This window comes from Mustelus asterias, chromosome 9, assembly GCF_964213995.1.
Source record: "Mustelus asterias chromosome 9, sMusAst1.hap1.1, whole genome shotgun sequence".
NCBI classification, from domain to species: Eukaryota; Metazoa; Chordata; class Chondrichthyes; order Carcharhiniformes; family Triakidae; genus Mustelus; species Mustelus asterias.
The window spans coordinates 78045647-78061792 of NC_135809.1; the positions used below are offsets into that span (position 1 = coordinate 78045647).

A 16146-nucleotide genomic window follows, 5' to 3' on the forward strand; every position below is an offset into this window, starting at 1 on the left:
TATACTCTACATCTTTTTTTCCGTATATTTTCTTGCCTTCGAGTAAAATTTTGAATGATCTCCCATGGTAACCTCAGCTGAAATCTGGGAGAATTGGGCCTATTTCCACAAAGTTCTTTCCGATTTCTCACTGAAGTTATTGTGGGATATCAAAACAAAACTGGTAGATTTTGCCACCAATGGTGACCTATCAAATCAGTTTGCACCACTTTGTTCGAAGGTTGTTTCTGGCAATTGTTCTACAACTCAACCTCCCTTTGTAATGAAAATAATCTACTCTTTTCCACATTTCCTCCAAACTTCCTAATTTTCCTCTGTAGCCCCTTAAGCCCTCTTCTTAGCCTTTCTCTTTAACTCCTGGATTGGGTCCATGACAGGTGATACTACATCACTCACATTGCATACAAAAATGATTTCACTGTGTTACCTTTTATGCATGCTGGCTGCTTCTCCGTCCACCTTCCATCATGTTGACAAGTTCTCTGTGCATTGCCACTCAAAACAAATGAATAATCACAAGTGAACTGCACAATGGTGCCAATGGTTGCATAGCCCTGGTGTATCTCTCCACTTCCAGGAAGAACTCTTTGTTGCCCTTTCAGTGGTGCTCCAGAGTCAATGCAGTTTATATTCTCTGTAATTAAAGATTGAAGCAGTCACAACAGTCATTTTTCTCTTGACCTCTTTAGTGTCAATATAGTTTATCAAAAAACAGCTAATTCTGAAATATTTACTTGTCAGATCTATGAGGTTCAACCATGCAGAAGTTTCTCCCAATGAATCTGAGCAATGCTTGTCTTAATAATGCAGAATATTGTTTTGGATTAAAATGTCATGCAGTCTATGTCAATGTATACAGATCATCGTTTTAAGTGTTGGGATATAAGGCAGCGGTAATCCAGCAACACACATGATGAGAACATCCTTACCTTTGCTGGAGTTCTACTTCTTTTGGGTAATTGCTGGAGGTGTGATAATATTTGGTCAACTACATTGCAAAATTTGTTTCACCCAGTAACACACAGTTAACTGAAGTTAGTAAATCTCATTGAGGCCTTAACTAGTGTCAATTTTGACAAAGTAGAATGCTAATAGGAAAGTAGGCACAGATTTCCCAGTTTTCAATTTCTTTCAACAGTTACATTGGTGTAGCAGCATGCTGAAGGCTGGAGCAGGTGTCAAGATGTAATTCAGCCAACCATCAAGTGATCCAGAAGTCATTTGACAAAGACCCCCTCAAGAAAAGGATATCTAAACTTGAAACTCAAGGAATTGAAAATAAATGATTGAACTGGTGAGGAAATTAGCTGAGTGGCAAGAGATAGAGAGTAGGGATTATGGGAAGTGTTAGGAAATAGATATAAACTGAGATTTTCCAGACCTACCCGCCAGTGAGATCTTGTGATCCCGCCGAAGTTACTCCCCATGGCTGCTTCCCAGCACAGCCGGCAGGCAACACAAATGACCACTGATTTCAGTGGGATTGTAAAGTTGCCTCCGCTACTGGAAAACCCACCATGCAGTGAGGGGAGCGCACAGAGAATGCCAGCCACAGTTTTAGATCATTTATATTTGTGTGTGTGTGTGTGTGTGTGTGTGTGTGTGTGTGTGTGTGTGTGTGTGTGTGTGTGCGCGCACGTGCGTGCGTGCGTGCGTGCACATGTGGGACATAAGCTAAATTTAGGTCTCGTTGTCAAGTTTAAACTTAATTTATATTTCTACAGTTCTATGTTGAGGAAACTAGCTTCACTACAAAAGATACCTGTAAGTCTTTGCTTGTCTATATACATGCATTTTTAATGAGGTTTTACCACTCTTGAAGGAAAGTCAAACAGAATACAGAGTATAAATCTGGGCTGTTGTCGAGCAACAGAGAGGCCACAGGGGAACAAAAAGCAGTTTGAGGTTCAGTCGGTGATTATGCGTCAAGGTTAAGGGAGCAGTTTAAGTCTCGCTCTAATTTGACATACTAGCTGGTTGCAGAAGACAATTAATCTCAGAATTTTAGATGAGTTGCTTTAAAATCAAAAGTAACAGTGAATTTAGAGTGGGTTATGGATATTAATGGAGATACCAAGTGTCAGCTACTGGGAGAGGGAACTGCCAGAAGCAGGTCCTGAAGGAAAAGGAGAAGGGTCCTTAGAAGACCATCTAGTCAAATGAAAAGTACAGGGGTGCGATTTTCCTTGCCCACTGCGCTGCTCGAGTAGCGCAGCGGGCCGGGAAAATACCAGTGGAGGGGCTGAAACAGGATTCACGACCAACTTTCCGGGCCGTTTTCTAATGGTGTAATCAGGCTTGCACCAGGTAATGGTGATTAGCATCTCTTTAGCGAGTCCGGAACTCAATCATCTGGGTTTGCTAAAGCTTCTGCTCCCGCCAGCGAGGTTCCCACCTATGGGGATTAAAGCTGGTTCCCAGCAACGGGGACCAGGTGTGATGGCCTCACTGGTGGGGGCAGATGCCATTGAGGCCCCCCCAGTGGGTCGGGGGCAAGAGGGGTGCCCCTTGGGCAGTGCAAGCCTGGCACTGCCAGCCTGGCACTGCCCACCAGGATCCCTGGAAGTGCGAGCCTGACACCCTGGCAGTGCCCATCAGGCACTGGAAAGAGCATGTGATTGGGGCCTTCTTTTTTATTACTTTTTTGTAAAGTACATCAGCAGGCTCTATGACTCCGTTTGGGCGCTGCCCTCCAATTTTCTGAACAAAAAATAAAAATTAGGATCTATCAAGTCTGGTTCCATACTGGGATCTGATTTGTCCAGTAGTACCAGCTAAGACCTAACAGTAGGTAATCTAATTGGCAGGATATGACCTGCATTTAGGGGCCTCAACTTTAGACTGCATGAACATAAGAAAATGAGTAGACAATTTCATCCATCAAGCCTATTCTCCCATTCAAAGAGGTCATGGTTGACCTATACCATAATTCCCCAACTTTGTTCCTTATTCTTAAATGCCTTTGCATAAAGTAAAATATTGATTTTAAATTTGAAATATATCTTGCATCAATTGTCTTTTGCAGAAGGGAACCAAACTTCTTTCATCCTTTGAGAGTAGAAATGTTTCCTAATTTCACTCCGATGTTCTGCCCTAATTCTTTGGAATATGCCTTCTTCATCCTACGTTCCCCAATCAGCAGAAATAATTATTCTTTATCTATTCTCTCTGCCCATAAGATCATGATATCTTAATTTTGAAAGCTCCAATGATATCACCCTGTAATTTTCTAAATTCCAGGGACAACAATCCTAGTTTGTGTAACCTCTCCTTATTATAATTGACCATTGGAGTCCAAGTGCACCTCCTTGAAGGCCAATATATCTTTCTGAAGGTGTGGTGCCCAGAACTTCTCATGATACTCTAGCTGTATTCTAACTACATCATTCTAGCCCTCTAGGCATATTCATACATTTTAATGAACTATGTACCTGGACACCAAAGCCTCTTTAGACCTTTGTTGTTTCTTATTTTTTGTCATTTAGAAAGTACTCTGTTTATAGATTCAAAGTGGATAAGCTCACATTGGTTTACAATACAACTATTTGCTTACCATTTTACCCATTCACTTAATCTATCATCATCATTCTACAGTTTTATACTTTAAATCCTACTGCTTACAATGCCACCTATCTTTTCTTATTGGCAAGCTTGAATATGTGGCTTTCGAACCCATCATCTAAGTCACAAATATAGTAAATTATTATTATTCCATGTTTCCATCATTTACTTATTTTCACTGACAATATCATCATCATAGTTTTCAAAGGGCTCACATCATTGTTGACCATGCTCTTTCTCACACTTTAAGTATCTTTTCTGTTCAGTTTTGATTTCATTTGTGAGTTCCTTTTCATACTTGCATTTTTGGCACTTATTATCTGTACTGTCATACTTGACTGTTTTTTTTATTTAAAACCTGTGCTTTTGTTTCTGCAGTTTTGTATGTTTTTTTCTTTTTGTTTCATGTTATGTCTTGCCTCTAGTTATACCTGTTTTATTTTTGGCAGAGCATCAGCAGTATAAATTGGTTCTGTATCATATTAAATACTTTTTAAAACACACTCCCATTTATCTTTTATTGTTTAATGCATGATCAGACTTGCCCAGTTTAGTGTGACACATTGAAGTCAGCCTTATCCAAATTAAAAATCCTAGTGACTGTTTTCAGTTCTACCTTTCAAACACTATGGACGGAATTTTCCCATTTTTTGGCAAAGTGTCATCTTGGGTGGACCAAGCAGAGGGTAGCCCACTGGTGATGTTGGTGGATTTTCTGACCGTATTTTAAACAGATGGACAAAAAAAATGTAAAGGGCATAAGGCTGGCAGAGCGGGCTCTGATTGAGTCTGTCCCAACAACAACGTAGGTTTTTAAATAGGGCTCCCCTCTGTAGAAGAATATAAATAAAAGCCCCCACAGTGGAACACACCCCACCACCAACACCACCTCCCCCAGGGTTAGTGCCCGGGCAGTATTGGGAGAAGTATCAGGGTACTGCCTGGGCATGACATTCTCCCCCCTGGGGGCTGTACCCACCTGTGCACCTCCAATGGATCCTGCTCACCAGGTACATGTCATGATTCACGTTAGCATGAGGTCATTCCCGCTGTCATTCGCGCCCTCCCAAAATCAGGAGGGGAAAATCCCTCCCCTTCAATGTTGAATATTATGATCACTATTAGAGAAATGCTCACACACTTTTAGACTGTTCACTAAATCTGGCTCATTGCTCATTAATAAATCTACTTCAATTAATTTTGCATCAAGTTAGATGATAGGGAAGAAACCCACATATCCCAGTTCATTAATGACACAAAGGGCCCGATTTTACCAAGATTTTGTGCCCGTTTTCGGGTGCAAAATCGTGGTAAAATTGGGCGTCGGGCCTAAAACGCAGTCCAAACCCGACCCAAGGCTAATCGCGCCTTTGCCAACGGCCGATCCAGGCGCCAATCCGGCGCGTGCCAAAATCAGCCAGCGGGCCGATTTAAATGCATTTGCATGCATTTAAATCGGCATAATGAAGCGCGCGCCCAACTTTACCATCAATTCCCCCTTTACCAGCGTTCGGCCCAATTCGCGTCCGCGCCTTTACCGACCTGACAAAATAAAAGTCCAACTTGTACTTTTATTCGGCAGGAGAATCGTCGGGGCCCACCCTTCGCAGACACCCCCTCTAACCACCCCAACAGACACCCCCCCACCGGGATCGGACCCCTCTGGGAGGTAGAGCCCCCCCCCCCCACCGCCCCGCCCCCGGGATTGGACCCCTCTGGCCAGCAGACCCCCCCCTCCCGGGATCGGACACCTCTGGGAGGCAGGCCCCCCCGGCAGAGCACACCCCTAACCTACCTCGATCATGGTCTCCCTCCACCATCCTTCCCGCTCACCTTCAGTCCTTCGACAGCCTGCAGCACGTTCCTGGACACTGACTTCGCGCCACGGCTGCAGTGACCGGGCTTCACACAGGTCCGCTGGCGTCTGCCGGAGGAGGGGGGGGCAGGCCCAGTTGGAACTCTGGTGGGGGGGGATGAGGAGAGGGGGCGGGCCCACATCGCCCTCTTGTGGGGGGGTGGGAGGGGAGGGGGTGTGACTTATCATCCCCTTGGGGAGGGGAGGGGGTGTGACATATCATCCCCTGGGGGGTGGGAGGGGATGGGGTGTGACGTATCATCCCCTGCGGGGGTGGGGGGGGGGGGTGTGACGGATCATCCCCTGGGGGGGGGAGAGGGGGTGTGACGTGTCATCTCCTGGGGGGGGTGGGGGTGTGTGACGGATCATCCCTGGGGCGGGGGGGTGGAGAGAGGGTGTGACGTATCATCCCCTTGGGGGGGGTGGGGGGGGGGGGGGGGGGGGTGACGTATCATTCTCTGGTACACTACCAGCCACAGCCATCTCTCCCACACCTGCAGGGAAGAGTAATCTGTGGCTGGTAGTGTCCCAGTGATGGTGCCAGGAGGGATCAGCCACAGACACGCAGCAGAACCCCCCCCCGACCAGAGGATGAAACGTCACACCCCCCCCAGGGAATGAGACGTCACACCCCCTCTCCCCCCCCTCCCCAGGAGATGACACGTCACACCCCCTCCACCCCCCCTCCCCCGACCAGAGGATGAACGGCAGAGAGGCTCTCTCCGCTCTCTGCTTTTTGTTTTGCGCCGGGCGCGTTCTGGCAGATTCTTTTGGAACAGCGCATGCACAGTTCAGCGCTCCGACAGTTGCAAATGCGCTAGGGTCCGCCCACTAGACCTGCGCCGAAAAAAGGCATACGGGGCGCTGGAGCGCGGCTGCCGGGCGTGGGTCTGATTTACAGCCGCACCCGGCACTTAGTCCTGATTTGGTAAAATCGGCCCCAAAGATTGACAGCATTATAAGCAGTGCAAATGGACGTGTAAAATTACACAGCAATATTAATAGATTAAGTAAATTGGCAATACTGGCAAATGGAATTCAATCTAGACAATTGTGGATCATCCGCTTTGAATTTAAAAAGGATAAATCAGAACACATTCTAAACCATGAAAAGCTAGAAACAGTGGAGGTTCAAAGAAACTTATGGGTCCATGTATGTAAATCATTAAATTGTCACAAACAGAAAATAATTTTCAAAGTTAATGGAATGTTGGCCGTTAAATCTAGAGGAGTAGTATGAATGGAGGCAATTGGAATGCTACAGCTATACAAAGCCCTGGTTCAAGCACACCTGAAGTATGTGTTCAGTCCTGAGCAGAAACACATCTAAAGACAAATGTTAGTAGAAGTGGAGAACTCTCTACCACAAATGGCACTTTATACTTGATCAATTTTAAGTTTTAAATCTGATTTGAAACATTTTTATTGATCAAAAATATTAAGAGATTTGGGAAAGGCTGGCATATGGCGTTAGGTCACAGACTCGCCGGAAGAAGTTCAAAGGTTTCTATCTCTGGTCTTTAAACACATTCATCACCCATGAAATGCCCAAAGCTAAAAGCTCTGAACTGAAGATCAAAAATCCATAAAAGCATAAGATGGCCTGAAGCAGTTAATACTCCCTTTGTGTGATTTGATATTTATATCATATTTAGATTCAACTGCTGAGTAACATTTTTTTATTCATTTATGGGATAAATGAATTGCTGGCTAGACCAACATTTATTGCCCATGAGAAGGTGGTGGTGAGCTGCCTTCTTGAACTTTGCACGACAACCACAAATACAACATGTTATTTGAAATCAGGAGTTATCAGATAAAAGCAATTAAAATCCTGAGAGTTAGAAACAGATGCTTGAAGTTATTTCTTCATTTTAGTGTTTCAGTCTGGCAACAAAAGTGTTTCACTGTGTTACCTTTTGTGCAGGTTGGTTGCTTCTCTGTCCATGTTCCATCCTGTTGGCAAGTTCTCTGTGTACTCCCACTCAGATTGAACAAATAATTACAGGTGAACTGCACAATGGTGCCCACAGTCGCAAAGCCCTGGCTTATGTGTCCACTTCCTGAGAGAATTCTTCGTTGCCCATTTATTGGTGCACCAGGGTCAGTACAGCTCTTAATCTCTGGAATTAAAGATCAAAGTTTTGTACAAAAGTAACAAGAGTCAAAATAACTTCAGCTTTTATTTCTTTTTTATTTTTAACACTCATATTTTGGACTAATAAATGTTCTTGCCTGTGAAATCTCCCATATTTTCCTGCTTGGACCAAAATGTACCTTGGGAAAGAGTCTTCCATTTATATAACAACTTTCATGTTCTCATTTCAAAGGACTTTTCAGTCAACAAATTGCTTTTAAACTGTGGTCACTGTCGTCTTGTAAGCAAACACAACACCGATTAACATGCAAAATTCCACAAGAAACAATGGGGCTCAGTTTGACTGCATAATAGGATAAAACCGAGAACACAGGGGAAATCAATGTGAGTGGAGGGAGCATTAAGCACAGGTTAAAGAGATGTGCCTCTGATGTTCGGGTAAGCATTCTCCAAGGCGGCCTTCACGACACACGACAGTGCAGAGTCGCTGAGCAGAAACTGATAGCCAAGTTCCACACACGAGGATGGCCTAAACCGGGATGTTGGGTTTATGTCACACTATCAGTAACCCCCACAGTTTGCCTCCTGGACTTGCAGAATCTCACTGGCTGTCCTGTCTCGAGACAATACACATCTCTTTAACCTGTGCTTAATGCTCCCTCCACTCACATTGTCTGTATCTTTAAGACATAAGAACATAAGAAATAGGAGCAGGAGTAGGCCATCCAGCCCCTCGAGCCTGCCCCGCCATTCAATAAGATCTTGGCTGATCTGAAGTGGATCAGTTCCACTTACCCGCCTGATCCCTATAACCCCTAATTCCCTTACCGATCAGGAATCCATCTATCCGTGATTTAAACATATTCAACGAGGTAGCCTCCACCACTTCAGTGGGCAGAGAATTCCAGAGATTCACCACCCTCTGAGAGAAGAAGTTCCTCCTCAATTCTGTCCTAAACTGACCCCCCTTTATTTTGAGGCTGTGCCCTCTAGTTCTAGCTTCCTTTCTAAGTGGAAAGAATCTCTCCACCTCTTCCCTATCCAGCCCCTTCATTATCTTATAAGTCTCTATAAGATTTCCCCTCAGCCTTCTAACTTCCAACGAGTGCAAACCCAATCTGCTCAGTCTCTCCTCATAATCAACACCCCTCATCTCTGGTATCAACCTGGTGAACCTTCTCTGCACTCCCTCCAAGGTCAATATATCCTTCCGCAAATAAGGGGACCAATACTGCACACAGTATTCCAGCTGCGGCCTCACCAATGCCCTGTACAGATGCAACAAGACATCTCTGCTTTTATATTCTATCCCCCTTGCGATATAGGCCAACATCCCATTTGCCTTCTTGATCACCTGTTGCACCTGCAGACTGGGTTTTTGCATCTCATGCACAAGGACCCCACAAAGACCTGGTTGGCTGTAGAGATTCGCATTCTAATCAGTATTCTGTAACTTGATTTTGTGCCTCTGTGTTGTGTTTGAGAGCAGATTTCCACTCCATCTGATGAAGGAGCAGCGCTTCGAAAGCTAATGGTATTTGCTACCAAATCAACCTGTTGGACTTTAACCTGATGTTGTTAAAACTCTTACTATGTTTACCCCAGTCCAACGCCGGCATCTCCACATCATGACAGTCTATCTTACCCAGGCTCTGCCCCATCTCCTTAACCCCACACATTTACCACGACTAATCCATCTAACCTACACATCTTGGGACATCAAGGGCAATTTTACCACGGCCAATCCACCTAACCTGCATATCTTTGGACTGTGGGAGGAAACCGGAGCACCCGGAGGAAACCCACACAGACACAGGGGGAGAACGTGCAAACTCCACACAGACGCCCAAGGTTCTTGGAGCTGTGAGGAAGCAGTGCTAACAACTGTGTCACCGTGCCGCCCTAACCACTGTGACACCGTGCCACCCTGAAATGTATGCGCTTTGTTACAGTCATGACAAGCAGTATGATGATTCAAATTAGTAATTATTCATCAAAGATTGTTGCAAAGTCCAGATGGGGTCCAAATCCATTGTAAAAGATTATCCAAAAGTAAATTATGCAGTGCATAGAAAAGGTATTTATCTCTCACAAAATGGAACATACAGTAATCAAAACAAAGTTTAAAAGTGCATATTTGTAATCTAGACACAAGGAAAAAGAGAGTTCTCGGAAATTGAGAAGTCAAAGGAACAAAGAACAGGAAAAAGGTTGTAGTCAGTTAAGTTAAAGCAAGGAACAGAGAAAGGGCTCTGAAGTAGAGACAGCTGCAAGGAGCATATTTAGAGTTAACTTGTGAGAAGCCAGACATTCAAGGTAATCAGAAGATTGGTGATTTCTTATTGCAGGCCTCTGAAACAGAGGTGTTCTGTTGGCATGGTTGGGTACCTGACAGAGTCTGTGGAAGGCAAAGTTTGAATGCATGTGGTGATCCACGACAAATGAATATTGAAAGGAGGTTGAAACCCTGGAGGTGGATCCCTGGTGAAGATATCCGAGAGAAAACGTTGTTTGTGAGATGATTCCAAAATGTGGATTCTTTGAGAGTGGAGATTGGAAACATGTGGAATGCAGAGTTCCAATGAGATTAGTTAGCTCACAGTGTGGCAAGCATCTGTTTAGGGGGGGGGCGGGGGGGTTGAAATCTGCAGAGACTGTATTGGTGTGAGGTGTCTGACCACATTTTGCCTATTCACATGGACTCTGTATTTACTGAGAACATTAGAGCATATAATGTGCTAGCCATACAAATCTGTATACATCTATAAAGGTATAGCTGGGTGAAGTAGTGTATTATGATTTATATTTTATTGTTTGATAAATGTTTTCTTCTTTTGTTAAAAGGTCATCAGTGGTTCTGTGAATTTGTTCATCCATGTATCTAAACAAACAATAAAACTTAGTATCTATCATGCTGGATTTCACCCTGGGATTTGATTTTGATTTGATTTATTATTGTCACATGTATTAGCATACAGTGAAAGGTATTGTTTCTTGCGCGCTATACAGACAGAACATACCATTCACAGAGAAGGAAACGAGAGAGTGCAGAATGTAGTGTTACAGTCAAATCTGGGGTATAGAAAAAGATCAACTTAATGCAAGGTCTGACTTCAAAAGTCTGACGGCAACAGGGAACAAGCTGTTATTGAGTCGGTTGGTACATTGGATCTGACTTGTCCCGTAATAACGTCAGCTGGGATTGAAACACTGGCTACAAAAGGGTTTCTGTGTGTTACCTTTTGTGCAAGTTGGTTGCTTGTCTGTCCATGTTCCATCTTGTTGACAACTTATCTGAGCACTGCCATTCAGAATAAATGAATCATTGCAGGTGAAGTGTGCAATGGTGCCCAGAGTTGCAAAGATCTGATTTATCTGCCCACTTCCTGGAAGAATTATTCGTTGTCCATTCAGTGGTACACCAGGGACAGGACAGCTCTTACTCTCTGGAACTAAAGAACAGTGTAATGCTTTCAGAATATTATTCAAATCATACTGAAGGATTAACTCAGACTGTACAATGGGAACTATATCAACATGAGAGCCCTCTCTATAATGTTAGATAATAAAAAGCATTATATTGGCAAAAAGAATAATGTGTATGACGCTTAGATCAAATTCTAAGTGACCAATGAAACATTATGGCCAGGATTCTCCCAAAAACAATTGCGGGAAAATGGGAACATTTCTCACCCATTTTTTGGGTGTACTTACCGGAACAAATCTCTGGCACTCTGTGCATCGCCAGCCTACACAACTCCACCCCCACCCTTACCCCACCCCGATCGGTGGCCTAACCGACCACCCCCTCTGCCTCCCGGGCCAATCCCAATCGCCAGTCCATGGCCAGTGCCCGATCTCACCTCCCACCATCCCCAAGGCCAACAACGACCCCCCTGATGGCCAGTCCAAACCCTGCCCCATGGCCACTCTCGATCGCCCCCTCACTCCCTCCCTGACCAATCCCCTTGCAAAGTGGCAGCGGATCTCCCCAGTCAAGTCCCGCAACCCTAGCAGACCCTGCCCCAGTATGCCCCATACCCTTCTAGGCCCACCCCCTTGGCACTGCCCAATGCACCCTTGGCACAGCTGGGTGCCCAGTGGGCAGTGCCATGGTGCACAGTCTGCAGTGCCAGGCTGACACTGCCAGACTGGCACTGCCCAAGGGCCGTCCCCCTGCCCCCAACCTCCTGGGAGTCGTCAATGTCCTCTGTCCCACCAGCAGAGTGAGCATGCCTGTTCCCCATTGGTGGGGAACAGTTGTAAACCCCGCTGATGGGGACCTCTCCCGGTTCGGGATGGGGTGGAGGGGGTGGAGAGACACTAGCAGGCCCGGAGACTATTGTCCCGGGCCTGCAAATCACATTGAAAATCAGATTTCCAGATGGTAATCAGCCCCGCATTGATTTCCGATGCCAGTTGCGAGTCCCGCTAGAGGCTGATGTCTCCTGGCCCGCTGCGCCGTGCTGGGACAATCCCAACCTATGTATGTGACAAGCAGAAAATACTGTATGTAACCAGGAGGATATATTAGGTGCAATTTTCCGAAAACATTTTATGAAAAATTTTATGAAAATTTTATGAACAAAATTCTAAGTGCTAAACAAGCAAGAAATTGGAAGAGGGTCTGACGAAGGGTATCCAAACTTGAAACGTTGGCTCTAATCTCTCTCCACAGATGCTGTCAGATCTGATGAGACTTTCCAGCATTTTCTAAATATATTAATGATTACATGCACCAGATTACGTCACCGGGAGGGGAGAATCACACAATGAGCATTCTCCAGCCCAATCACATTTGATCCCTCTTGAGGGAGTCTTTGCCATAATGCAATTTGCACCTGCACGTGTAAGGCCAGAGAATCACCCCCATTGTGTTTGTGATCAGGAGGCCATTTTACATGTGTTACCTGGACAAGTATGTGTCACTGTAGAACACTGTTTGCAAGACCAGTAGGACGCGATCTTGCCACCTCATCCCGCTCATCGATTAGCGTGGCGAGGCAGCAAAATAGCATGCAATGCTAAAAATCAGGTTCGCCACTGGCCCCGAACAGTTTGGTATCTTCCCAGCCCCTCTTCATTAGCATGAATTTGAATGGATTTGTATATCATTAGTGAGGTCGGCAGGCTAATGTCCACCCTCCCAGACTCTCCCCAGCTCACCATCTTGATGTGACGCTGGCGCAAATCGCAAATGCTCTATAAAAGCGTTGTTCAGGCGCAGTAGTAGCGAGCGGGATCAAGAGGTAAGTACCACTGAGCACCAACCCCCAGGGTGCAGAGGGGAGTCTCAGGCGCTGTCATGATGCGGGGTGGGTGGATTGCATGGGTGAAGGGTTTTGGAGGGAGCTCGTGCCTGTATGGGGGTACTCAGGTCATGGGTCGGCGCTGGCTTGGGGCTTGTGTTGCATGCGTTCCTACTGGCCAGTGAACAACCCCCAAGGGGTTGCTTGTGAGGTCAACTCCCAACCCCACTGATGTCACAATGGTAACCCTGCCATATGTCTGCTGCAAGAAGTCTCACAACACCAGGTTAAAGTCCAACAGATTTATTTGGTAGCAAAAGCCACTAGCTTTTGCTACCAAATAAACCTGGTGGACTTTAACCTGGTGTTGTGAGACTTCTTACTGTGTTTACCCCAGTCCAACACCGGCATCTCCACAATATGTCTGCTGGATAGGCTCTGTGGTTTGTTGCAGACATTCCATCCCAGGGCCCACTAACAGAAACACAATTCAGATCTGGCAGCTGCTGCTCCAATCAAGGGAGTTCGGCAGATATTAACACAATTCCTCATACTGCATGGATTCTGCAGTGCTGCCTTCAATGGGAACTCATCCCATGATAGTCATAAAGGTGCTTCTCCACCATCTGTCTGAACTGCAAGCTATTCCTGGAAACCACTGCAACAGGTAGATGCACTCATGTCTATACTTCAGCCCAATGGGAACCCCGTCGTAGCCACCCATATGCTCTCCATGTCCACCATGGCAAGGATGTGGCAAGGATAGGCCATTGTGGTGCCAGGGATGCTGTCAGGTTGCCAGAGTCTAGAATCATGGGGACGCAGGTTGCTGGGAGAGAGTGAGGGATCCAGGATGGATAACATTACTGACTATCTCTCTAACTCGCTCCCCTTCACAAATCTCTTCCCCCCCGAACATGTCAAAGGAATTATGGGTTTCACATCAGAGCCAGTTGAGCTGGTTGTAATACTTGTGGCTGCTGAGGAGCAGGAGGAGGAGGCGTCCGCCTGCTGCAAGGTCATTCAGGCCTGAGGCAGCGGCAGGAAGACACAACCACACATTAGTCTGAGGGGAGAGCCAGAAGATGTCAGAAATGGGGACCTATACAGAACCCGTGTGTCTTTCAATGGGCTGCCAGACACGTGCTGCCGCAGACTCCAGCTCAGTAAGGAAACAGTGTGGCACCTGTGTCATGTCCTGGCAGAACTAGCACCTCGTGGGACAGGAGAATACCCGTTCCTGGTGGCAGTGAAGGTCATAGCAGCCCTCAACATCGACGCCACCAGGTCCTTCCAGGCCTCCAGCAGACACCGCTATGGCATCACCCAGTCCTCCATGCACAAGTGAGTCCATGAGGTCACGTATTCCATGTATGCCAGGGCAGGCCACTATTTCAATTTCAACTTGGGTCAGGCCCATCAGGAGACCGGGCTGCAGACTTCAATGTCATTGTTGGGATACCCCACTTGCAGGGGGCTATAGACGGCATGCATGTCACCCTGTGGTCACCAACATAAAATCAAAGGGTGTCATTCATCAACAGAAAGAAGCTCCACTCTCTGTGGTGTTCAGATAGTCTGTGACTGGTGTGTGCGCTTCACCAAGGGAACATGCATGACAGCTTCATCTTGTGGGGTTCTGACATCCCCAGCCTCTTTGAGGACCACTCCACACTGCTGGGATGGCTGGTAGGGGCCAAGAGCTACCCACTGAGGTCATGGCTGATGACGCCAGTGCAGAGGTCCCAGACTGAGGCAGATACCCATTATAATGAGGTCCACGCTGCCACCAGGTCCGTCATCAAGTGGTGCATCGGATTCTTGAAGATGTGGTTCCACTGCCTGGGCCACTCTGGCGAGGCCCTCAAGTATAGCCCCCTGAGGGTCTCACACTTTGCTGTGTGCTCCACACTGTCCCCCTGGTTCAGCAGCAGGGGGACATTCTGGAGGAGAGGGACCAGAGGAACGCTCCTGGGGAGGAGGAGGAGGCCCAGTGGGATGTGAAGGAAATGGCTGAGGAGGAGCCAGAGGATTGAAGGCAAGCAATGGCAAGAGTCTGGCAGGGCAGAGCGGTGAGGGAGGCCCTAATTGCAACAAGGTTCTCTGATTATGGCTCGTGGTATACACCAGCTCCAACCCCTACCGCTCCTCCTGGAGCATTCAACCTCCACCCTGCCCCCCACCCCCCATTCCCACCATGCCAATACCCTGCAATGGCATCATGCCAGGGTGATGGGCCTGGGTTTGCTGTGTTAGTGAGTTACTGGTCAAGGCAGGTGTGATGACGACTTACTGTGCAGTACGCTGATGCAGCCCTGGGTGCCACACAAGTCTGACTCCTACCTGGTCTCTGACTGCACACTGGCACCCAGGCCCACACCCTAGTGAGGATTTGGGGAACCACCGTCCATCCCACTGCTCCAGCAGTTGGGGATGGGGGAGCCATCCCAAGGTTTGGTCAGTGCTAGGGATGCCATGCCAGTCTGTCACTGTGGGCAACCAGGGCACCGACTGCTGGGACTGCTTTGGATGAGCGCTTGGAGTACCACAGCAGTCAGGCACAGGCGCTGGGAAGTAGGGGTCGCATACGCCTAGGGCTAAGAGCCTCTCTCACGCAGAACGAAGGTCGGCGTCTCAATGCATATGGTCGGGATACAATCAGGTCTTTGGGAGGCGGATCACAGACAGATTAGTCGCAGCTGTGGGGTGCAAAAATTTCTAAGTGACAATTAATAGAATTCTAGCTATTGCATGTCTTCTTAATCTTACATGGCCTACCATTACATCCAGGTGCCCCTCAGGATGTGTAATCAGAGGTAGAGGTGGTCAGCTGTGTTACGCCCCTCGTGGTCTGTGATGCCCTTGGCGGGCATCCCCTGGGGGGCTGAGACCTGGAGGGCCCTGGCCAACTTTCGGGTATCAAGGATGTAGCCGTGCAACCCTGTTCATTCGGCTGCCTCGGAGATGCACTGTTGTCAGGAAGGGGGATTCTGAAGGACTGCGGCCAGCGGGGTCTCCTGGGTGAATAGCTCTGGCATGGTCTCCAGCACTTCCTCCTCCCTCGGGGTGGGCCTCTGGGGCACCTTGGTACACTCCACGGGACAGCAGGGCAGTTGGAGTGAGCTTTAGAGGGCCTCTGAATCGCCTGGTTCTGCCAGTCCTAGAGGCCCAACTGCATCTGCACCATGGTGTGCAAGCCCTCTGAGACTGTGCCATGCTCTGGTTCCCCCCCATCAATAGATCTCTGGGACTAGGCCAAGTTCTGGAGCCCCATAGAAAGTGCCCCCGAGACTGAACCAAACTCCCAAGGTCCTCAGCTATGGCCCTCTGTGTCTCAGGTATGCTCCCGGGGCCCTCAGCAACTCAGCCATGCCTTGGACCCT

General features: G+C 47.2%; 1 protein-coding gene across 3 annotated transcripts in view; it reads right to left on the reverse strand.

Moving 5' to 3' along the window:
• pamr1a (peptidase domain containing associated with muscle regeneration 1a) overlaps positions 1 to 16146 on the reverse strand; it is a 122857-nt gene that overhangs the window by 26543 nt on the left and 80168 nt on the right. For all 3 annotated transcript variants that reach the window (XM_078221221.1, XM_078221223.1, XM_078221222.1), the window contains 3 exons: positions 10754 to 10966; positions 7333 to 7539; positions 428 to 634 (listed from right to left, as the gene is read on the reverse strand). In XM_078221221.1, coding sequence (XP_078077347.1) covers positions 428 to 634; positions 7333 to 7539; positions 10754 to 10966 — 627 coding nt within the window. The remainder of the gene's footprint in view (positions 1 to 427; positions 635 to 7332; positions 7540 to 10753; positions 10967 to 16146) is intronic.